Raw genomic sequence first — 24,254 nt, forward strand, 5'->3', positions numbered from 1 at the left:
CCAATGGTTTTACACCCGCTGTTGCTTTTTGTAATTTTACTCCATCTCATGTTTTAACCGTGCTAGGCCAATTGACCTGCTTCTGGTTTGGCCGTGTTGAGATTGTTTAATTGTTCTTTCCAAACATGTCGATTAAAGTAGATTCATGCTTCGTCGCACATGATCGGCGTCGAGTGATGGTCGGACCCGAGCAGTGGTCGGTCCACGAGCCGTGTTTAGTCGAAAATAAGACCTATTAACAAACATAGGCTATCTCGTAAAACCGCCGACTAATGTAGATCTGTGCCTGTTCGCACTTGGTCGACGCCAACAGTGGTCGGACCCGAGCAGTGGTCGGCCCCGAGCCCTGCTCGGCCTGCTCTGTATAGCTGGTTTTACCGTCACCGTGTAGGATTGGATTTACCAAGCTTACGTCGTTGAGTAGCCGTCGTTGAGTAGCTGTAGTCGGTACTTGTTGCCCCCTACTCTCAATTGTATTGTCGATATCCTTTGAGAGTACGCTTGTAGACGAGACAAAGTATTTTATCAAAAAGTCTCTTGGTATCTCGTTTTGGATTTAAGAGATACAGTTGACAGAGAATCAAATAAATGGGTACTTTATTGAACACAAGGAATTATAATTAGAAATCTTGTTAAAAGTAGAAAACAACCATATTTGAAGGAAGAAATAAAAGGTCAACAGCCCCCCTTAGTAGAAGTTCTGTCGTTGTCCCTCATTGAGGTATAGTAGCATTCCCGTGACACTCGTTGTTCTCCTTTAATTTCTCCTACCCCACCGGTGTTGGGAACTTCATGGATTGGTGATGTGTGGACGGTATTGCTCTGAGCATATGCATCGTCGGTCTTCCCAGTATTGCGTTGTAGGAGGATGTGTAGTTAACGACCAGAAAGTCCACCATCTTGGTGACACTCTTCGGCCCACTTCCGAATGTTACTGGCAACTCTATCCTCCCTTCGGGGATGACCCGTTCTCCCCCAAATCCTACCAGTGGTGCCGAACTACTCTTGAGCACCTTTTCTCCTAGATCCATAGCTTTTTAGGCTGTCCAGGAGAGGATATCCGCCGAGCTGCCCCCATCCACCAAGACTCGATGTACTTTAACATTTGCTATCTTCAACGTGATAACAAGTGCATCGTTATGAGGGTGAAGGAGGTGAGTTGCTTCGTCTTCCGAAAATTCAATTGTCACCGGCCGGTTTGTAGTATACGCGTGGTAGACCTCATTTTGCTCGCGACTCGTCCTAGCTTCACGCACATCTGCTTTCTATGGGGCCCCCCATTATAGTTCCAATCTCTCTTGCGGGAGACTTGTCGCTTTCGCCGTTCTGGGTCGCTTTAGGTTCCTCTACATACTCCTTAAGGTAGCCCCTTCGGATTAGTCCTTCCACCTCTTCCTTGAGATCAAAACAATCCTGAGTTGCATGGCCATGATCCCTGTGGAAAAGACAATACCTGCCTTTGCTGCGCTTAGCTGACAGGGCCTTCATCCTCTCCGGCCATTTAAGCAACCTTTGGTCTTTGATCTCCATCAGCACTTGCTCGATTGGAACGGTGGTCGGGGTATACTTTCCAAATTTTCGGGGTGGATCTTTCTGGCTACTCCTATCCCTCTTCTCCCATCTCGACCTCTGCGGTTTATCTCCCGACCTCTCCCTCTTTGGGTCGGTTCGCTTTCCGTCAGGTTCCCTTTTTGAGTAAAAGAACTCACCAACGCTCATGTACCTCTGAGCTCGGCTCAGCGCCTCCGAGAAGGTGTTCGGTGCTCTCTTTCCGAACGAGAATGACAAATGTTCATCCCTGACGCCGAACATGAAGGCCAGCAGAGATACAGCGTCTGTAAGGCCTTCTACCTGCAGCTTCTCCTCGTTGAACCGGGCTACATAGTCGCGTAGACTCTCTGTCGTCCTCTGCTTAATGGTTAAGAGATAAGTCACGGGTCGGCTTCGACACCGCCCCCTACAAACTGGGTCACGAATGCTCTGGCCAAGCTCTTGAAACTCGAGATCGACCCTCGTTTTAATTGTCGAAACCATATTCTGGCCGACCCGTTTAAAGTAGTCGAGAATACCCGGCACCTGACCACTTCCGACACTCCGTAGATATCCATTCATTCCCGATAAGCATCTAGATGGTCCACTGGGTCGGTCGTCCCGTCGAATTGCTTCACCCTGGGTAGCTTGAATTTTGGAGGGACCTTTTCTCTCATGATTTCCTCCGTGAATGGTGAGTCGGCTTGATCCAGTAGTTCTTCGAGGTCGAATCTCTTCTCCTTGTGGCTATGTCGCTTCTCCGAGGACTCTGGCCGATCTGCCGGTTTGCCTTTGTCGAGACTTATCGGTTCAGAGTTTCTATCATCATGGTCACTCTTGCCCCCATTTGGTGCCGGGGATTTATGTTGCTTTTTCGTCTTTCGAGGGTCGAAAATTCGGGTTCGTCGCCTGGTATTTCCACCTATCCGCAACTTGCTCCCTACACTGTTCGTTGACTCCTCGGTATCGCTTTTCATATGTTAAGAATTACATACATAATGATCGAACTCAAAAAATATATATATATTACGTATCATCACATTAATGTGATCTATTATTGATTTTGTATGTTATAATCATTTGTTATATATCATTAACCATACATTATAATATAATGGTTTGAATAACATTTTGTTCTTGAACTTTTAAAAAATAATAATTTTGATTTTTGTCTCTAAAAAAAATAAATAATTAAATAATTTTGGTTTTTGTTATTATTTTGTCACTAATTTTTTTAATACCGAATATTTGGTCAACTGTGTATTCAATATATATTTCCATTAGCACATTAATTGATATAAACATAATAAAAGCTACATAATTTATTCATTAAATTGATAATTATTTTCTAAAATTTCAAGAACTAAAATAAAATATATTTTTAAAAAATTCGACAAAAAGTAGAACACAAATTTAAAGTTCAAAAACACTTTTGAAAATCTTGAGACCAAAATATAATAATTAAAAGTTAACAGATCAAAATAAAATTTTGATTTTTAACTATTTAAATGTTTATCTTAGTCCTTTTTTAACAAATAATCCTAGTATCCATATACTAAACTTTTTTTACTACAACACGTGGGAGTGGGGGATCGAATTGACAACCTCAATTAATGCTGAGTTATGCTCGCTTTGACATCTACCAAATTAAATACTCACTCAAACCAACCAATGTGTACGTAGCCGATAATTAGCATGTATTCATTTCCTTCAAATTGAAGGTTCAATCCCAATATCCCCAAATTGTTATACTAAAAAAGGGCCAAAACCCAAAAGGGTTATCTTCCAAAAATTTACAAACTATTACTCCAAGGTGAGCATAGTTTTTTCTCAATGATGGTAAGGTCCTTCTAAAAAAGTTTAAAAAAAAAAAAAAAAAGAAAAGGAACAACTATTATTAATATATTGATTAAGGTCAATCAATTTCCAACCAACCCAAACTTACCCCAATAATCTTTTGTGACCAGAAAATGCCATCCGCTCCAACCAACTCTATCTCTCTCATCTCAAAAATAAATTTAAAAAAAAAAAAGAATCTCTCTCTCTATAAGCTTAGTTTTTTCAGCCAAATATATATAATTGTAAAGTGGGTGTTTTTCTTGCTCTCTCCGTCGTCGGCAATATTATTCTTGAAAGGGTTTTTGTGAAGAAAGTGAGAAGGCTGTTTGTCTGTGTTGCATTAATGGGTTTGCTGTTCAGTTCTGGTGGAGTTGTTTACAAGCCTGCCAAAGATGTTGATTTGAGTCCCACAAGCTCTGAATTCTACCTCAAAGCTCATGTTAAAGGTTCCCTTCTCTTCATTTTCCCCTCTCTCTCTCTCCTCGCCTTCCTCCGAATTCGACTTCGAATTCTCCAGTGAATTCTTCTTTTTTCTTCCGTTGATTTGCTTTCTACGTGCGTTTGGTTGGTGATTTCAAAACAGTAGTTGTATTTTATGTTGTTTTTAGTATCTTTGAACATGCGTGTGATGGAACAGGTTTGAAAATTGAATCTCAGTCAAATGAGTTTATAACATGGAATAGTGCTCTAAATTATGCTTAAAGTTTCAAAGTTAAAAAGTTTGAAGATATTGGGACCACGTTCTCATTTTTTACTTCCAATTTTCTTAAGCATTTTTCTACTAACAATGTTTCGACCAAAACAAGTTTATTTCTTTTTGTGCTCATTTCTAATTTGTTCCAAAAAATTAATTAAAAAATTTATTTTATCGTACTTGAATTATCGATGTTGAAATTATGCAATTCAATTTTCTATATAAAAAATGAAGAATTAGAGATAAGAAAATGAAGCCTTACCAAACAAGGCTTGAAAAATCTTTTCAAAATTTCCACCAGGATTAAAATCAATTTTAAAAATAAATCTACAAAATAGATATTTTGTAAATTTCTTATATTCCAAATCTAAAAACAAAAAGAACAGAAATGGAATTGGAATTGGAATTGCAACGAGAAATTATTTTTCACTTGCTTTGGTTTAACTTCTGGGCAGCCAAATGCGGCGAAGATCCCAAGGGGAATTTTTTTTCACACATAAAAAATTCCTAATTTTTGTAATGCTTTTAATTCTCTGAGCTGTCAGAGAGAAGATACCAATTTTGTTATCTGCGTAAAATTCCCTCTCTCTTGCTTTCTAGGACAGGTAAAATTAAATATTGCAAAACAATGACATTTATAAATATATACTTTTTTAAGTTCAACCACCTGACCGTCTGAGTATAACTTCTAAGTTAGACCTCTCGACTTTTTAATTTATGACATGTCTTAATCAATCGAGGTTCGAGTTGTGTAATTATAAATAATTGTTTTGTATAAATATGTAGTCAATAACTGATTAAAAGTATAGGTGTTTTTGGAAAAGATTATATATTTTGTGGTTTTAGAAGAAGAGATTTAAATATAATTGGGTTTTTAAGTGATGCATTAAAAATCAATTTAGAGTGATTTTAAGCTTTTTTAAATAAAATTTTTAATTTGTTGGATCAATGGGAAGGGAAGTGATTTTGACAATAGCAAATGTGATTTTAGTCATGCCAAAATAAGAAGCTTAAGAGGGTTATATTTTATAATATGGTTTTTACATTAAAAATACATATCGATTGCTATTATTTAAGATATTAATTTTGAAAAAAAAAACTATTCTTATATTATTGTAACTATTTTGAAAAAGTAATAAGAAGTTTAAGAGGGTTATATTTTATATTGATCTACTTGAAAAAAAAATATATATATAGTAAATCTTGGAACTTTTAATCTTGTGTTAAGTAGATTCATGATCTCTTAAACATTTTTTTAAAAAGTTTTGAGATGTCTAATGGGTCCTAAACCGAGCATTTTTTAAAATCTAGGAATGTATTAAAAGCTTCAACGATTGTGTTTCAACAACGATGGTTGCGACGGATTGTTTTTCGTTGTTAATGATCTTCAATGATGTTTTTTGTCATCACTGAAATCTCGATTTCTTTAGTATAGATACAAAATTGAAAATTTGTTAACTGACTAGACACTTTTTTAAATTCAAAAACTTAATTATTAAATACAATTATGGAAGTTTAGGATGTAATTTTTGAATACGTCTAATTTTAATTAGTTTTAGGAAAAAAAACATATATATCAGCAAATATATTTTTTAAAAAATATAACTTAATGGATTGGAATTCCCTTTTGGTTGGCTTAGCTCCTCGCATGGTTGGGATTGCGGTGAAAATATTCGCATGGCTTTTGGAAATGAGGATTTTAGGGAACATGCTCTTGTACGTTCTCAAGGCCAACAATCTCATCTTCAAGGTACGTTTTCTCCTCTCTCTCCCTCATTAATTCTATCAACCACTTAATTACGCATAAATTCGTGAAATGTTGATGAAAATATTGATTTTAGTACTATTCCGTGAAATGTCGATGAAAATATTGATTTTAGTACTTATCCAACTGTAACTAAAGTGGTTAGATCTAAAACCATGCGAAGAAATATACCTTTAATCCCTGTGAAAATTTAATAGGTAATGTATAATTTATTCAAAATGAAGATATATTTTGTTATCTTGTTTAAAAGAAAATCATATTTACCTCCTCTTCACCGGTCAATAAGAAAGAAAAGGTATCATTTTAACCAAATTTAACTAGCTTTTATTCTTATTCTAAAACGAAAGTTTTATACTTACCTCCTACCTAGTGAGTAAGTCAAGAAAGAATATTATTTTAACCAAAATTGACAGGTTTTTATAAAAAAAAAAAAAAGAAGAAGAAAAACTATCTCCTCTCCTTTTCTATGTTCTTCTCCTACTTGTCAAAAAGCACAATGGTGATCTAGAGATTCAAAATTTTCTTCAAAAATTTTATTTAACCGTTGCATCGAAAGTAACCTAACAAATTTACTATTTCACATCGACTTGAAAAACAATTTAAATAAACATTTTGTATGCTTTATGTTAGTTACGTTAACAAAAATATGACAAGAGGGACAAAAAAACATAAGTTTCTAAAAAATGTTGTATTTGAAAATTCAGAATCAAATTGAAATCTAATTCAAATAACTCAATAAATATAAATTTTAAAACGAAGCATGATTAAATAAATTATTGTACTAAAAAAACTAAATAAATTATGAATTATATATATATATATATATATGTGAATAAAATTATGAATAATTTGGTGAAACTTTTGGTGATTGATTGGTGGTGTGGGTACAGAAAATGACAGCTCTTTAACCTTTGGAAGTTTGGTCGCGTCCATTAAAACATCTCCCACTAACCCACTCCTTCTTTATTACAATTTCATTTCCATTTTTCTTTTCCAAACAAATATTTATTATTCAACTCGACATTTTAAATATCTCAATATTATGAATATGACAATAGAAGCATCTATATAAAATATCACTGTGGGTGAATATTTCTGAAATATTTATAAAAACTAAAAATTTGTGAAAAAATATTTAGATTAAATAAGCATTTTATCATTTTTAAATAAGTTAAAAATTATTAATATTAATATTATGTCTATGTTAGTCATATTTTGTTAATATTTTTCATATTTTGTTGATTTTTTTATAATGCTATAGAAAGTTAATTTATTTCTCATGATGTCGAACCTAAGGACATGGAAATGTCGATATGTTGACGGATATTTATATTCATTAAACAAGAAAAAGAAAAAAAACACAAATATTTATTACTGTTTCTATTCGCTGTCCAATTTCGATTGGAAGGAATTACAAAAGTGGCAAAATAATAATGTGATATTTTGTATATATATATATTTTTAATTTAAAAAACAATAAGATATTGGTTAAATTATACAAAATATCCACTTAGGTTTTAATTTTACCCTTTAACATTTTCAAAATTTCAATTCTACCTTTAGTTTTCTTATTTGTTTTTACTTTTCAAAAAATCTTCACTTAGCAATTTCTTTTGGGATAACCATCACATGCTGTGTTTCAAAAAAAAAAAAAAACCTAATGCTAAAAAATTGAGGATAATTTTTAGAATCTTAAAATGTTAGGGGAAAATTGAAGTCAATTATCAAAGTTGGGGACATTTTTTTTTTATAATTTAGTTGGTTTTAATTATGCCTCTACCTTGGAGCTACAAATTTAAGGGAAAAAATTGACTTTAACTCTAAAAACAACTGTCTTATAACATAATTACATAAGATGACAGCTACGAGTACAACACGCAGAAGTAAAGATTTGAACTTACGATCTCGAAGACTACAAACTGTCATTATTCGTTTTGATGACTATAAACTGTCACTTTTTAAATAATTTTTGAAAATTTCCGTCTGAGGCTGTTTTTTTTTATAAAACTGTTCATCTTCTTGATACGATAAAAATTAAGGAAAACTAAAATGAGTGGCTAGAGGGGAGAGAAAATGAGTCCACTTGACATCCATGCAATAAATGGACAATTAATTAGCATTAATAAATTGTATTAATGACACATAATTTATATCCCCTTCAAACTTTTCCAGAATCAGCAACTTCAATTAACTTCTCCTTTTTCCTATTACTCTTAAATGGGGATACTTTCACGCAATTTAAAGAAATCGTGTTGATAATATACGATTTATGTACTCTACTCTTACAATTAGTTCTAAAACTACCTTATAAAGTGTATGACTATGTTAAAACAATACTTCTCAACCTTATACTTTTCTTCCTATTTCTAGAGATGATTTGACATCCAAATTATTATTATTATTATTTTTCTGAAAAAGCATATATAAAAAACAAATTTATCTTTCAAAGTAAATAATTTATTTCAATTTAAACTTAAAATTTACTCCATACTCGTACATATGTAACAAGTCATTGCTTGCTGTCCCAAACCACCCAAGCTATCCTTTAGGTGAAAAAAAAAGTCTGATGTTGTATTAAAAAAAAACTTGTAAAGTATTTAATAAAGGTGTTAAACAGTATAATTTATTTCAACATAATTCTCCTTCAAACTTGTACGTTGAGTTTAAATAAATTGAAATTTTATGGGTTGAGTCGTCCTAAAAATTTCATAGTTGGATTGAGCGTAACTAATTATTTAAGAAGGTTGTTTGAGTCGAAATATAATTTAAAAGGTGTCTCAACTCAATCCAATCCCACATTAATAATAAATATATATTATTTAATATTTAGTTTAAAGATAATATTTCTTTTATGTATATAATTTTGTTTTAGTTCCTTCATTAATTTATCTATTAATTTATTTAATTTTTGTTTTCTTTGAAGATAAAATATATATTAATATTTAATTAAGTAAAATATTTTCTTGAAATCTAGTATTTGATTTATTATTATTTTTTTTCTTAACATGAAAATTGATACAACTATTTTAATTTTTTAGAAAACTATTAAATTTTTTTAATAGTAGATAGATTAGAAAACTATAATTTTAATAGAGAGAAAAATTTTCAAGATTATATTATGGGCTTAGAAGTAGTTGATTAGAAGTAGTTGATCAGTTCAAATCTACTTTCTAATCCACTGTTCATATTTTAGGCACTTCGTAATTTTGAATGAAGATTTCAAACCCTATTCTTAGGTAAAATTTTTTTGAAACAAAATGGTTGGATCTTATGGCATTTCATAAAATTTTAAAGAAAATCTTCTCTTTTAATTTATAATTTATAATTTAAATTAAAAATTTAAAACTAAATTAAATTACAAATCTAAATAATTTTTTTATTTTCGTTTTCTTTTCTAATTAATAAATTTAAACTAAAAGGCTAAATCAATAAAATTTTTATTTTATTTGTCTTTTAAAAAAATATAAAAAAATTTAATTTAATTCATTTCTGTTTAAAATAAGATAAAAAATTGTTTTAAAAAAGAGATTAAAAAAAATTAAAACAATTTCTCAGATTTCGAATCACGAAATTTAAATTAACTTTTGTTAACGCGAAACAGAAGTAATCTGTTTTTGGCCAAATTTGTTATGTGAAATGAAATGCATAGCAGAAGTTAACGAAAATTCTAACGATCGATATGAATCATATTGCTCTCGAATCTGATGTTTCTGAGAGATGAGAGGCGAAATTATGAGCAAAGCTTCGACAAACAAGATGAGAAAACGGAGAGAATTTTGTTCGCTGTTGAAGCATTTTTGGGGTGGAATGGAAATGGGTGTAATTTTGCTCGAATTTTTACTCCCATTTGCAATGTTCTTGTTATTCGATAAGTTTACACAAGGAAACGACTATGGGATATTTTCCATTTTCGGATTGCCAATTTTGTCGAGGGATTTTTTACATTATTCTGCAGAAGGCTGGGTTGTACATAAGTTTGCTCTTTAAACCCTATATTGGATCAAGGTATAAGCTCTCTGTGGTGACGAACATAACTTCAACCTAATTGCCTCACTCCTTTTGAAATTTTTATAAGAATCTATGAAATTGTTGTTCTTGACATGTGTATTGATGAATGGAGTGGTAGAGTTGGCAGACTCTGACATGTTCTGTATTTTCAAGCTCTAGGCTATCTTATTGAGTTATGGAATTAGTGATTAGTAATGTTTTTGTTAGTTCAAATATGAAGGAGAAAAAGTTGTTACTATTTCATCTTGAGCATGATGAAACCCAAGCACGTGTTATCTATATGGGTTAAGTTTAGTTTGTAGGTTGCTTTCAGCTGTGAATTGTTTTAGAAACTAAAATAACTTTTATATGTTTGATGCTATTTTCTATTGCTTACTAGCGTCAAAGTTATGCAGCTCATTGCAAATGCGGAGATAGAAGAGTCACCGGCTTTTATTCCTTTGCATCCCGTTGAAGGTATGTTATCTTTCTAATTTTTCAGGTTTCATAACTTCACAGAACATTGTGCAATGTCGCTCATTTTGTAATATATAAAAAATGAACTCTTAAAGCCATTGCCTGTTCCGTCTGATAGAACTCAAACAAATTCTCAGGAATTCTAGAAAACACGAACTCCAAGCTTACCAGAACGCCTATTGGTAGAAAATAATGGCAAATTTAGAATCTTAATACTACTAGATTATTAGAAGCTTATAGCGAGTTTAGCTAGACTATATTAAGTCAACAATAATATAACACAATTAATAAGCCGATGTAACTAACTGGAATAGTTTGAAAGCTTACCTTCTCCCAAAACAAGATTCAACTCAACTAGTGAAATACTAACCTGAATAATTTCTCATATCAGATGACCTTGCATTTCCCGTCTTACCTTTATTATTGATTTTATTAAGTAAAGTATATCTTAATATCTAAGAGGGACCTGTCAATACCTTGCCTTAAAAGGAGCTACCTTGTACACATGGTGAAAATGAAGGAACTGTTCAGTTATGCGATCAACTAGTTCCCAGGTGTTATCTTTAGAAGACATGTCTTCCCATAAGATTACAACCTGTACTGATCTTTCTCCACTTTCCATATTCGGAACCCCTAACGCAGCATCAGCCTCAAATTTCACTCAGAAGCCAGTAATAATAGTAGAAGGTTTACATTGGTTGGACCATGTTCTTGCTACCTATATAGTTGAGAAACATGAAAAATGACGTGTACGTTTCCTCCTTGGGGCAAATTGAGCTCATAGTCAACAACACCCACCATTTTCAAAATATGGAAAAAGGCCGTACAACCAAGGGGCCAACATGTAAGAGGGCCGGGTGGCTACAACTTCTTGATGGTTGGGCTGTAATTTGAGGTACACCAGCTCTCCCGAATCAAATTGCATGCCTTCACTTCCTGAGGTGGAATTGACATGTCGTTACAAAGCTTTTGTTAATTGGGACTTGACTTTAACTAGCATAGCATCCCTATCCATTAAAATATGGCCAACAAATAAGACCGACAAAGAGTTAGAATGATAGGATATAAGTGGGAAAGGATAGCAACCATGCAGAATTTTGAAAGAGGTTTCCTTAGTAATAGTATGAAAATGAGGTATTATAGTTGTACTCAGGCCCATGTTAGCCATTTCTCTCACTGAGCTAGCCTTTGGTATGAATAACATCGAAGACATGCTTCCAAATGTCAATTTAGCAACCACTTTGAGAATGGTAAACAGTACGCCATGAAGCTGAGTGCCTTATAGCTCAGACCGTTTTGTCTAGACAAGACGTGAGAGTTTGGCTGCTGTCAGAAACCAGACTTCTAGAAATTTCATACAACCTCACAACCCACCTTAAAAAAAATACATTAGCCACTTCAAGGGCTGTAGTAAGTTATAGGACGTTACTCTTGCAAAAGCACTGCCCCCAATCCATTACTTGAGGCATTTTTTTCCAAAATTAAAGGTAAATTAAACCTGCGAAGCTCTTTTAGGTTGGTTGGGACTCACCACCCTAGTATCACCTCAATCTTGAAGTCATCCACAACTGCCCCACAGTGTGACCCTAATACTCAATCTCTGATAATGCAAACTTAAACCTTTTGTTTATTATTATTTTCCAATTACTCACAAGTTGATTATTTGGTTAATATTGTGAACAGTGAACACTTGGTAAGATGTTGGACACGGTCACAGTTTTTAGTTTTGCTCAGTCAATCTTGGAATCATCCACCACTCTACAGTCTTGCACATTTCAGTCCTGCTCAGTTTCTTGGTTAGATAGCTCACATATTTTACATCGAGAAACTCATATTTTTCCTTCATGAAAATTTACATTGGTTTGCAGAAAAAGAAAGTGAAGAGGTCAAGTACATAGGCTTAGATCTATCTGAAATGGAACAAGTTCAAGAGGCAGTTAGTTGTCTGCCTACATGGTCACAGAGAGAAGTAAATTCTTTGAACCCCTCATTTCACCGCTGGACAATAATGGACTATTCAAGGGCATATCATTCAAAAACAATAACTCCTCTAACTGTAAGCCAACTTTTTGCTTTTCATATTTTTGAGAATATCGTGTTCATAGTGCTCTTTTTCTGTGAAGAAAAACTAACTGTTCTGAGTTCTGAGACCTTATTTAAATGAATTTCAAATTTGTCTTCTCACACATCAGTGCCTGTTTAGTTATCAGTCTGTGATATGCTTCATATGAGCTTCGAATTATCTTTTATTTTATAGGTTGCAGAGAGATTCATCGCAGCTGTGAGCGAATCATCCAAACCTCCATTGAACATGTCGTTCTTCATTAATTATAATGTTGAAGATATTCTAAAGCAAGCAGCCGAATCAACTTATCGTTATGAAAACGGTACCTATTAGCATTGGGAAGAAAAGTTCATCTTTTCTACTGCACACATGAAATAATTTCCAGCAATTGAGTCAGATCTGTATCAGTAAACTATTATCTTGTCATTCTTTTCCTTGCCTTCAGTTTCTTTCATCTCCGTTGGTCAACTTTGGTCATTCAAGATTTACATTTCCCTTTATGATGTTAGTATGTTGCTCTTGTGAGAAACTATTCTAGTTTTTCCTCTCAGTTTTATTCCTTTTCATTTTGATTCATCCCAGGAGAACCCCTTTCAGTTCTAGATGGAGTTCCAATTGCTATCAAGGATGAAATAGATTGTTTACCATATCCTACTACAGGTAATTTGGTGTTTTTCGTTTTCCCACTCGCAGTGATAAAGTCAAAAACGTTCTCATGCATGCAAGATTATTTTATTTTAGTGCTTGGTGGCATCTTGTTCTTGTAGGAGGGACAAGTTGGCTGCACAAACTAAGGTCCTGTACAGGTGATGCAAGCTGTGTAAAATGTCTCCGGTTATGTGGTGCCCTAATTGTAGGGAAAACCAATATGCATGAACTTGGTATTGGAACAAGTGGAATAAACCCTCATCACGGGTGAGAAGATCTGATCTGTTTCTTGCTTTGTAACTAAGAATACCATAATCTTCATGTTGATGTTTAATAACTTTACCACTTTGCATTTTATAAAGGCTAAATTATAAACTTTTTTTTTTCCCTTTCTTTTTCCTGAACAAGAAACAAACTTTTCATTGATAGATGAATTGGAAGAAAAATGTTCAACGATACAAACTCTGAAAGGGAGTGAAAAAAAGACAAAATGGCCAAATAAAAAATAAATCTCCAAAAATTACAAGAGAATAAAACATTAAAGAACAAATGCCTAATATCATAACAAAACGACGAGCCGAAACAACTAAAATCACTTCCTTCAATTTGCAAAAGCTACACCAATATATTGAATATGAGAAAAGCACATCTAGAAGCCTTTGATGAGAGCACCAATGGAAGGATGTCCTATAGTTAGTTTTAATTTTATCCTCAACATTTAAAAAATTTCAATGTAACCTCCAATTTTGTAAGTAGTTGTTGTCGTTATTTTTGTTTAACCCTTCCTTGGCAATTCCTGTCGAAGTGACAAACGAAAATTAAAAAATTAGGGTAAAATTGTTTAAAATGTTAGGAGCAAAATTGGTAGATAATTTATTTGGTTTTAATTTCACTTCTAATCAATCTATTTGGTTTCAATTTTGCCCTTAATGTTTTAAATTTTTTTTTAGAATATTACATTGCAAATACGAGTTAGGGTTTGAATTCATGATCTCTTAGAGGAAATAGAGACTTGACAACATTTTAAAAGTTTTAATTATAAGGAAAATCACTAGCTGAGAGGTCTTTCTTTGCAACAAATCAAAGATTGTGTTATGATCGAATAAATTAACACAAACTAGATATTAGAGCATTTTGTATAATTTAGCCTTATGAATTAAACGTGTGCTAAAGTTTTGCTGTAGTATTATGGATTCATGATATATAAGGAGCATGAACATTGATATAAATATGAATACAATCAGATTGGGCATATCAACGTTATGTTTTGAAATTAAAAAAAAAAAAATATAGAAGTGTTAAATAATAAAATACAATGTATATTTGTAGTATATGGACTGTGTCATAGACCTTAGTACCATGCCTTGCACCAAAAATATAGTATACATTACAGCATGACGTGGCTTTCTTTACATATTTCCTCACTGAACTCCAGTTTGTCTATTAGAGGGCTAAATATTTTTTAAACTGGTCATGTAGATCAACAAGAAATCCATATAATACAAACAGGATATGTGGAGGTTCTTCTAGTGGATCTGCTGCAGTCGTTGCTGCAGGATTATGTCCGGCTGCTCTAGGTGTTGATGGAGGAGGTAATTTTATTTATGAATAAGGCAGTGCTAAAGGTCATAGTCATGACTGTTAAAGTCCATTCAGTTAAAATAAAATTTGGGAATGAAATTGATACTTTCAACAAACATGAGAGTACTGAGACAAAAGGTATAATTTAACCTAATGATAACATTATCTTTGAAAGACTAGCTTTTCTCCTCCCACTCTCTAATCTCTGGTTTTTCCCTATATTTCCATTTTTATCCTACCGCTGTCCTCTCTTATCATCTTTCTATTAAAAATTCATAATTCCATCCTGCAACATTTTCCTACTCCTGTTTTATTTAGAAAGATTATACAACATACACAAAGAAACTTTCTTACCTACCATGTATTTTCTAAAGAGAAATTTTCTTTTTAAAACAAAAAGTATAATTGTGGCCAAATAGTCTCATTAATATTGTTTCCATATTCTGCAATAAAAAAAGGATGTGGAAGTTATCAATTTTTCGTCTTTTTAATGGCGGAACTTTTAAGCATTTGATAGTTTACATATTTCACATAAAATCTGAAACCTAGTCAAATTAATCTTATTCCATTGAAGACGACATCATCAACACAAATTAACTAGCTCTTAGAGATCTATGTATATTAAGATATTCAATAAAGTTGGCTTCTTCTTATAAATTGTGTGATAATTTATATATTTTGCAACTAAATTCTCTTCATTGGTAATTTTATGAAGGATCTGTGAGAATCCCTGCATCACTTTGTGGAGTTGTTGGTTTTAAGCCAACATTTGGCCGTGTTCCTCATTCTGGGTGACAACTTATGTCTACTGAAAAATAACATCTCTACATTTATACCTTTGACAATTCAATATAATTTGGTTAGTACATTCTGTATTTAACAGTGTTCTTCCTCTGAATTGGACTGTTGGGATGGTAGGGATAATAGCAGGCACAATTGAGGATGCATTTATTGTGTTAGTGTTCCTTCTTTTCTCCATTATCTTGATGCAACTTGAGAGAGTTTTGATGGAAAATTTTTTGACCTTGATATGCTATTCAGTTATGCAGCTATAGGCAGCAAACTTCCTTCGCATCAGAATACTATACTGGCAAGTGCTTGTTTGAAATCATTATAGTACCATAGTACGTTAAAGACAAAGTTTAACAAGTTCTGTTATGAAATTTATGTCAAAATATTAGTTTCAGGAGCTCGTCTCAGTGCATATTTCCCTCTTTTTTAACTTTAAGTTGATTGATGATAATGTTAACACGAAGACTAAGTTAATGTATATGCATGATTGAGGGCATGTCATGCTTATTTTCAGTATATGTTAATGGATGTGTGCATACATGCCAACTTGAGTCACGGTATGTTCTTTTTATAAATCTTCAATATATATCCTGAACCTTTGTTTGTCTTTCGATTCACCTTATGTGCGTCCAGCCACCAAAACTTTGTTTTCCTTTGCTGAACTCATCAAGCCCAATATCGTCGATCACATTGGCAAAGTATGGCGAGGTTAGTAATTTAACATTAACTTATTTGATGTTCCCGATAAGTACCGTAGTATTTTGAAATTATCTCATTCATTTTTACACCACTAATTGAAATAATTAGTGGTTTAACGACTGTAGTGATGATATCAAAGTTTGCTGTTCCATTGCCTTGGACAAACTTCAAAAACATCATGGTTGGAAGGTACTGCATTAACGTTCTTAAAAACTGACATACTGCTTAATTCGTTCCTTTGCTGTCTCTTACCTATCCTCTAGCTTAAAATAAACAACAAAATGAATAATTAACATAAAATATGCATGTAGAGGTGACTGAAATAGCAATTGGCATAACATCAGAAATTTGCCTGCTAATCTTGTTGTTTACTTCAAAGACTGTAGAGGTGACTATCCCAGAGATAGAAGTCATGCGGTTAGCACACTATTCAACAATTGCATCCGAGTGCAGCACTTCGTTGAGTTCTTACCTTGAGAAGTTGTATGTTGACTCCACAATATTTACCAATTGATTTATGTTGGATATACCCTGAGACTATTCAATCCATTGAATCAGGGATTCCGCACAACTAGGATGGGATGCAAGAGTAGCACTTGCAGTTTACGGTTCTTTCACTAGCAAGGAGTACATAAAAGCCCAGAAGATCAGGTAAGATTGTGGCTTAGGAAATTGTCATAAAGTCCCAACGGTTTGAAATCAAGACTGTCGAAAATATATACAAGTTACATCAGTTTAGTAAAAGATTCTTGCATGAGTAAATTGAGGTTGTAGTAATGCTGCTTTTCACATGTTTAATGGATTGTATTTTCATACTTTCCATTAATTGATAATCATAAGGTGGAACGGGTAAGGAGAAACTACTTGAAATCCTATATATCTTGCTGGATGTTTCTCAGCTTTCTGTCTCTTTAATAATTTCTGGAGAAATCAGGATGTATTTCTATATTTCTTGAGTATAACCACATATATACATGATATTTACATCATTACAGATGGGAAAAAATATATTATATAAATGAAAGACTCTAAAGAAAAGAAGGAAAATTTTCAATATGAAGTTTAAAATTATATTAGGATATTACATTATTCGTCATCATTGCACATCATGTGGTCAGAGGCACCTCAGTCTACTATCCAAGATTCTAGGCATTCTTTTGAACCTCTATGGATTATAGCGTTTGTTTTAATACGGATGTTTTTTTAGAATAACCATAAGTTATTTCTTAGTTCCAAAAACATCTACTTCTTATGTATATGGTAAAAAATATTCAAGCAATTATGTGTAGAGAGAAAGTGTGTGTAAAGAGAAATTTTTAGCTTAGTTGTGAGAGAACATTTGGGTAGGGAGAAATTGACTGTAAAGGGAAATTTGTAGAAGAAACTGAGTGCGTATATCGGAAGAGAGATTACTTATAACAAAAAGTTGGTTCGGTATAACATATGCAAAGGGATATTAGTGAGATAGTGTGGGTAAAGATAAAAGAGACATCTGTGAGAGAGTTTGTAAGTTTGTCTGTCGAGAGAGATTAATTAGTTAGAAGTTGTTATTTAACTCCCTTCTGTTAACGGGAGACGACAGTTCATATTAACTGCGCTTGTTTGTTTCAACTTGTTATCCTTCATCCTTGTAAAGGTTCCTTTATTGCTGGCACAACTTAGTCAAAATTTCTTTCTTCTTGAAAAAACTGATCATTTATCTCACTTGGAGCTGCGCAAATGCTAGAATTTCCTCTTGTGTGGTATTAAATAACTATAAATATTCACAGGAATCGTCAGATGTACTTTCATCAGAAAATATTTATGCATGCTGATGTCATCGTTTCACCGACAACAGGGTACTTTCATTATCTCGTTTCAAAACTTTAACTGGATTTATATTTTATAGTCATTATTGGCTTGAAGTGGCAAATGTATTTCGTGTTTTATTTGTGACTCCTCAACTTAACTATCAGTGTTAGACTTGAGTTTTTCTTTTACATATAGATGAATCAGAAAACAAAATGTGTAGGACTTGCTTGGAAACTGTCTTTAAAATGGTTTTTCTGTTTTTGTTTTTAAAACTGTGATCAAGTGAAGTTAAGCTTATTGTCATTTGAAAATTGAAATCAATGTCCTCAAACGAGAACAATTTTAGTTGTTTTCAAAATTAGATCAACCATTAGAAAGAAAAATTGGAAAAAAAAAACAAATGTAAGAAGTGCTCACCAAATATAGTTTTAATTAACTTTTGTTCTAAATAATAGAAAATTCAAAATTTGAAGGCTTAGTTTTTGAAAGCCCGAGGCCTGATATTTTCGTGAAATTTGATAGAGAGAAAAATAGCTCGACTGTAGGGAGGTTTCAGTCTATATGCACATATGGTTTTAAGGGAAAAGCAAAGGTGGGCCCAGATTGGCCATTTGAAAATGCTTTTTTGGAAATGAACATTTGTGAGCATAAGAAATTCTTATGGTAAGACAAAATGGAACATTATTTCGACTCACTCAACAAATGTGCGAATCACTCAGCAACATATTTAGGATTCTTTAGGGGGGGACTGGTGGATTATTAAAAATAATCAGGTTTATATCTCACCTGATTCCTACCGATAGAGGGAAAAAGAAGCCATATGGCAAATAGAGAGCAGAAATTTTGATTTCAACACTAAATCGGACAAAGGAATGTCCTTCCTCTTAGTCTTCGATTAGGGTCCTTCTGTCTTTACGAGGATTATAAGCTGGAATGCGATCGGTTTGTAGGCTTATGGAAACAGAGCTATTATCAAGAATGTTACTGGAATTGATTAATTCAGATTTGGTTCTTTTACAAGGGATACTCTCTCCCTTTCAACTTCTCCTCTCCCTAAACAATTGCATCATCTAGTTACAAATGGGCCCCCTAGGTAACTAATAAACCTTAGCTTCTCTGTCCGTACCTCTTTCTTTCATGTGCATGAAGAATTGGTGGTCTATCACTACCTTGCCTCAAATAGGCACCTTATTTTAAAGATAAAAATAAAGAAACTTGGTATTTATAGAAAGAACTGGTGTAGCCAAATCTGGCTGAAGACAACCAGTTTGCTCAACTTTATTATGGGCTTGTCATTGCATCATGATGAAGATGAGTTTATAGACCTTTATTAACAACCTCCATGTGAAGCCTGAGCAGGGGAGTACGTGAATGAACCTGTGCCACGTTCAAATGAGAGGGATCTTGAGATCATGTAAGCAGGATTAGAAGAGGCTTAAAAGAATTGATAGTTAATATTTATGCCAACAAGGTGCACCTTTCTTTTCAGTATCCAATCACAAGACCTCCAGAGTTCAGCGTGCTCAAATTGAAGCAATTCTATGTTAGGTAACCTCCTAAGAAATTTTTTAGGAAGTATGTGAGTAGGGACATCCTTACATTCCATTTAGGTTTAGGAATAGGCGTAATAGGACCTGTTTTTTACATACCTCTCGTTATTTGGGACAAAGCATGTTGAAAGGACCTATATTGGTCCGAGACAGTTTTCACCCTCACAAGCTACTCAAGTCAAGCATGTCGTGCATCGAGGTCATAGGAGAATGCTAGGTCGTCATCTAAATTCCAAATCTTAAACTTGAATCCTAGGCCTGGGGTGTTACACTCCATCTATCCATCAACCTTAGGTGATACCACATATTGCACTTAAATTGTGTACCCTTGCATTTGATAACGCTTCCGTATTCCAAGCTTGTGAAAATATGATCTCTATTTGACACAAGTTGAAGTCTATACTAATGTAGATTGGGTAGGACGTACCACATGTAGAAAATTTGCCTCTGGTTACTGTTCTTTAGTTGGAGGGAATTAGCTACATGTCAAAGTAAAAAACAAATTATAGTAGCTAAGAGTAGTGCTGAAGTGGAATGTACAGCGAAGTTATATGTATTAAAAGGATACTAGAAGAATTTACGTACTCTCATAAGAGACACCTATAAGAGTTTTTTTTTTTTTTTCTTTTTTTTTTACAATAAGGCTCCCATTGCTATAACTCATATTGCAATTTTGCATGATAGAACAAAACATATCGAAGTTGACAAACATTTTATAAAGGAGAAGATTGATTCTGGCATAGTATGTATCTCTTATCTTCCAACAATATAACAAATAGTTTTATACTAACTAAAGTTCTTTCAAAAACAGTAACCAGAGGCAAATTTTCTACATGTGGAATGTACAGCGAAGTTATACGTATTAAAAGGATACTAGAAGAATTTACTTACTCTCATAAGAGACACCTATAAGAGTTTCTTTTTTTACAATAAGGCTCCCATTGCTATAACTCATATTGCAATTTTGCATGATAGAACAAAACATATCGAAGTTGACAAACATTTTATAAAGGAGAAGATTGATGCTGGCATAGTATGTATCTCTTATCTTCCAACAATATAACAAATAGTTTATATACTAACTAAAGTTCTTTCAAAAGGACAATTAGACAAGCTGGTTATATGAAAGACATCTTTAAACCAACTTGAGAGGAGTGTTGGATTTATTTTATATTTATTGTTGTAAAAATTAGTGGTTCATATTTATGTTAATATTTGGGTTAGTTTTTTCCAAATTGGTATGTGTCATTTTCCTATATAAGAAGAACTTGTATTTGTATTAGAATAAATATAACATTTTTATTTCTTCCCGAAATTAGATTAAACTAGTTGATGGAAATAGTTAAATTTTAGGAGGGTGTTTGGGTGGATTCTCAACTCATTGAAATTTCAAAATCTTTATGTGATGGTGGAACCTAAGTTGAAATCTGCCTTGTAAATCTGGGATGAACATTCAAAGAATCGGCATATTGTGACTAGAAGAAACTTGTCTGGGATATGAATGAGTGAGTTCAATGATCTCTTATTGTTGTTGGAAAATAAAAATAGTGGGGAAGGAAAGGATGAAAGAGAATTTGGAAGATACACACATTAGGCATCTTCTCGGTTCAATCATTATTTCATAATCAAACATTAGTTGGAAAAAACTTGGAAAAAGAATTCTCCAAGTAAATTTTGATAGGAAAGTGCCCCAAAAAAGTTTAGGGTCTTCTTTGGAGTCCCTCTAGTATACCTTTGTTTAAAAGCTTGTGTAGGCATGGATCATCTCGTCCTTCATTGTTTTTTTAGCTTGATGCTTTGGCATTCTCTACTACAACTTCAGGACTTTCATGGATCTTTCACAATTTTTGGAACATAATTTGCATCACTGGGTATTTATAGATAATGAGTTTAAGATTAAACTCCCTTCGTAATTAATTTAAGTTGGGTTCTTATAAAAGCTTCATTGTGGAGTTGGTCCTAAGAAATACTTTATTTTGACATTACTTTTTACTTTTTTCAATGATCATGAAAAGTTTGTATTCTGTTTCAAAAGAGACAAAAAACTATTTAAAGAAGTCTCCCAAGCAAGCTCCTATATTCTTATATGTTCACAAATTCCTCCAATGTAGTCATCAAAATAGTTACCTTTCAAATTTTATTCGACAGTGTAACTGCTTACCCTATCTTGAATGATGCTCTCAAGACCGGAGAACTTGACTACATTAACGGAGGTACAGAACAACACATAGACATGCTTGCTCTGATTTTGAATGTTTTTTTTTTTGCAATTAAGCTGAATAATACAGTTTAGTATCTAGTGTTTGTTCCATTTTTTTTCCAATTTTGTCATTAATCTTTTAAAATTTTCAATTTCATCCTTTTATGTATGGAATTTTTTCAATCGAGTACTTGCTCTCGTTGAATATCAATAGAATAATTTAAAAAGTTTTTAAGAAGAATGATGTGTGAATTTTAAAAGTTATTTATTTCTTTATGACGTTAGTTGTTACTATAAGTATAGCAGTATTTTAATGGGTCAATTTTCTAAAACAACGAATTATCTCGAGACGAATGGTGAATTGGTGGAGTGATATGAAGGGTGTAGGTGACTTTATAGATGAGCAGGTTATATTTCCAACTTAATTAATAATTGTATTTTGTCATAGCATGATGATCATCTTCATTTTGTCAACAAATCGTAACATTTTGTGATGTTAAGGACTTGATTGAAAAAAATACATAAAAAGAATAAATTTGAAATTAAAAAAAAAAAAGATTGGGGATAAAATTATTAAATTGTTCAAACATTAGACATTGAGTTATATATTTGGCCTTTCAATTATATTGCAAACATACCATTTATTTTATTTTTCAATGAATTCTATGAAGAGATCAATTTCAAACACAAGTGGAAATGATAACTTTGTATCACTTCAGCTGCACTTGTTAGGTATTCAATAGCTGGGAACTTTCTAGGACTACCTGCTGTAACTGTGCCAGTAAGATCATAATGTCTTCATCCTTGAATATTTTTGTTTGGGATTTTAATATACCAATAATTTATTTGATTTGTTCTTTGGAAAACTTTCTTTTACAGGTTGGATATGATAAAACAGGTTTGCCAATAGGCCTCCAGTTCATTGGCAGGCCTTGGTCTGAAGCAACCCTCATTCATATAGCATGTGCAATGCAGGTAAAGTTGTCTTCCCTCTCCTTTTTGTTTTGCCAATTGTGCATATGTATTTTGTTTTAGTTTCTCTTTTGGGAAAAAGTTCAATTTTGCTCCTCCACTCATAGCTTAATAAGTAAATTTTAGTGTAATTTATACTTGAATAAGTGGTAAAGACCTTTTTTTCTTCTTCTTTTTTTTGTTTTGATAACGGGGAATTAGAGCTTTGTTCTCCTATACTCAGGGGCACTCATGCCTACTTCAAGACCCGAACCCGAGAGACATCAAGGATCTTTGGTATTAAGCTCACCAGAAAGTTCGAACTTGAGACCTCTAAACCAGTATGATCAAGAGACCTCAAGCCCTTGCCAACTGGGCTGCACTCTAGGGGCATAGTAGAGAACTAAATTAACAAATAATTAAAATCAAGGTATAGAAATGATCAAACTCAACCATGAAAATATCAAAACTTAACTACAAAATCAAGTAGCTATAAAAAAGGCGTGGAAATGCCGAAGTCCAACTAAAAAGTTTCTGACTTGATTAAAACAGTCAGCATCCAACCCATAAAAATGCTAATATCAAGCCACAAATCTTCGAGAAAAAAGAGAGAGTTTAACTAATTGAAGGATTAAATTGTAGAAAGAATCATGCGGGGAATTTTTTTTTACCGATATTCATGATTAGTAATTAGGAAATCCCTATCAAACAAAATAAAAGGAAATTATTTCTTCCGAAAATATTGGCAAGGGGAATAAAATGAATTTCATGCTCCTTTCTTACATTACATGTGTATATATAATTCAACTATAGCAAATATCAGCATAGAGTCTTGCATCTTTCTACATCTCTAGAGGATCCCTAGTTTTACTAAGAATCCCTGTTGTTGGATTGGATTATAACAAACTTTTTGATAATTATCACTTTGATAAGTTTAGGTTTCGACTTGATGAAGAAAGTTTAAGGTGGACACTGATTCAACCTTTTCCTTCTTTCCAAGTCTGTTTTGGTCTTTAGATCTTGGATGGATTAATATTACTAGTCTTGCTAATCTTAATTCTTCTATCACACTGCACTGCTGAGTTTTTATAATATTTGGGCATTTGGTTTCAGGCTCTCTGTATTGCTGATTACAAAAGGCCAGAAGTTTTTCATGATCTTCTCAGCCAAAAATAACTCTCTTCAGGTTCAGGAACCTCCAAAGTTTTTTATTCATGGTGTGTGTCTGCTTTAATTTTCATTGGTCATTACAGTAAATTTGTTGAATAAAGAGTTCTAAAGGAGTTGGTTTGCCATATTTTAATCCAGCCTTGTTCTGTATTTAATTGCTGAAGAGATTGGACTTCTACACTAATATCTCATCTTTGTTGTTGTTTCGTTAATTTAAATGTGTTTCATGTTTATTTCCTTTTGGTTCTTAAACTTTTAGAAATAACCTTAGGTCATTGTTCTCAACCAACCTACGTAGCTTTAATACATGCTCAGATCAATATGCTAATACATATATTTCAGGTCATGTTATCTGTCTATTTAAATAATTGATGGTCAATATCAAGATCAAAATAGTTATATTTTGAATGTTGAATAATTAAATTACTCTCTTTTCTTTGTTCTTTGTTGATGATAGTCTATTATTTTTTAAAGTCTCGTTGGACAATAAATAATATTTTGGAAAAACTATGAAG

The 24,254-nt window shown here is 32.9% G+C and overlaps 2 protein-coding genes across 5 annotated transcripts; one reads left to right on the top strand and one right to left on the bottom strand.

The window, feature by feature from the left end:
• Nucleotides 1–1,248: 1,248 nt before the first annotated feature.
• On the bottom strand, nt 1,249–2,112 carry LOC148213200 (uncharacterized). Its single transcript, XM_088123547.1, has one exon. It carries the CDS (start codon nt 2,110–2,112, stop codon nt 1,249–1,251), a length of 864 nt encoding a protein of 287 aa, XP_087979673.1.
• A 1,416-nt stretch (nt 2,113–3,528) lies between these two features.
• On the top strand, nt 3,529–23,976 carry LOC111024125 (fatty acid amide hydrolase). Of its 4 annotated transcripts, XM_022301731.2 has the most exons (20): nt 3,529–3,815; nt 5,704–5,813; nt 10,232–10,292; nt 12,161–12,348; nt 12,550–12,679; nt 12,940–13,017; nt 13,125–13,272; nt 14,485–14,597; nt 15,302–15,377; nt 15,470–15,541; nt 15,628–15,676; nt 16,012–16,086; nt 16,186–16,266; nt 16,457–16,560; nt 16,636–16,728; nt 17,847–17,915; nt 21,567–21,631; nt 22,338–22,399; nt 22,498–22,593; nt 23,683–23,976. In XM_022301731.2, exons 1-20 carry the CDS (start codon nt 3,713–3,715, stop codon nt 23,743–23,745), a joined length of 1,836 nt encoding a protein of 611 aa, XP_022157423.1. In that variant the 5' UTR covers nt 3,529–3,712; the 3' UTR covers nt 23,746–23,976. The 4 variants fall into 4 exon arrangements, with proteins under 4 accessions (XP_022157423.1, XP_022157425.1, XP_022157424.1 ...); XM_022301733.2 differs by lacking the exon at nt 3,529–3,815 and having other exon boundaries at nt 10,216–10,292; XM_022301732.2 differs by lacking the exons at nt 3,529–3,815; nt 5,704–5,813 and adding an exon at nt 9,425–9,833 and having other exon boundaries at nt 10,216–10,292.
• The last annotated feature ends 278 nt before the right edge of the window (nt 23,977–24,254 follow it).

This window comes from Momordica charantia, assembly GCF_013281855.1.
Source record: "Momordica charantia cultivar OHB3-1 chromosome 1 unlocalized genomic scaffold, Mcharantia_2.0 BLBB01000001.1, whole genome shotgun sequence".
In the NCBI taxonomy this organism is placed as follows: Eukaryota; Viridiplantae; Streptophyta; class Magnoliopsida; order Cucurbitales; family Cucurbitaceae; genus Momordica; species Momordica charantia.

Coding starts and splice junctions, on each gene's coding strand:
- LOC148213200 (XM_088123547.1), bottom strand. CDS start 2,112: ATGAATGGATATCTACGGAGTGTCGGAAGTGGTCAGGTGCCGGGTATT.
- LOC111024125 (XM_022301731.2), top strand. CDS start 3,713: ATGGGTTTGCTGTTCAGTTCTGGTGGAGTTGTTTACAAGCCTGCCAAA. Junction 16,267..16,456: donor AAAAACATCATGGTTGGAAG/GTACTGCATTAA, acceptor TTTACTTCAAAG/ACTGTAGAGGTGACTATCCC. Junction 21,632..22,337: donor ACTTGACTACATTAACGGAG/GTACAGAACAAC, acceptor GTATCACTTCAG/CTGCACTTGTTAGGTATTCA.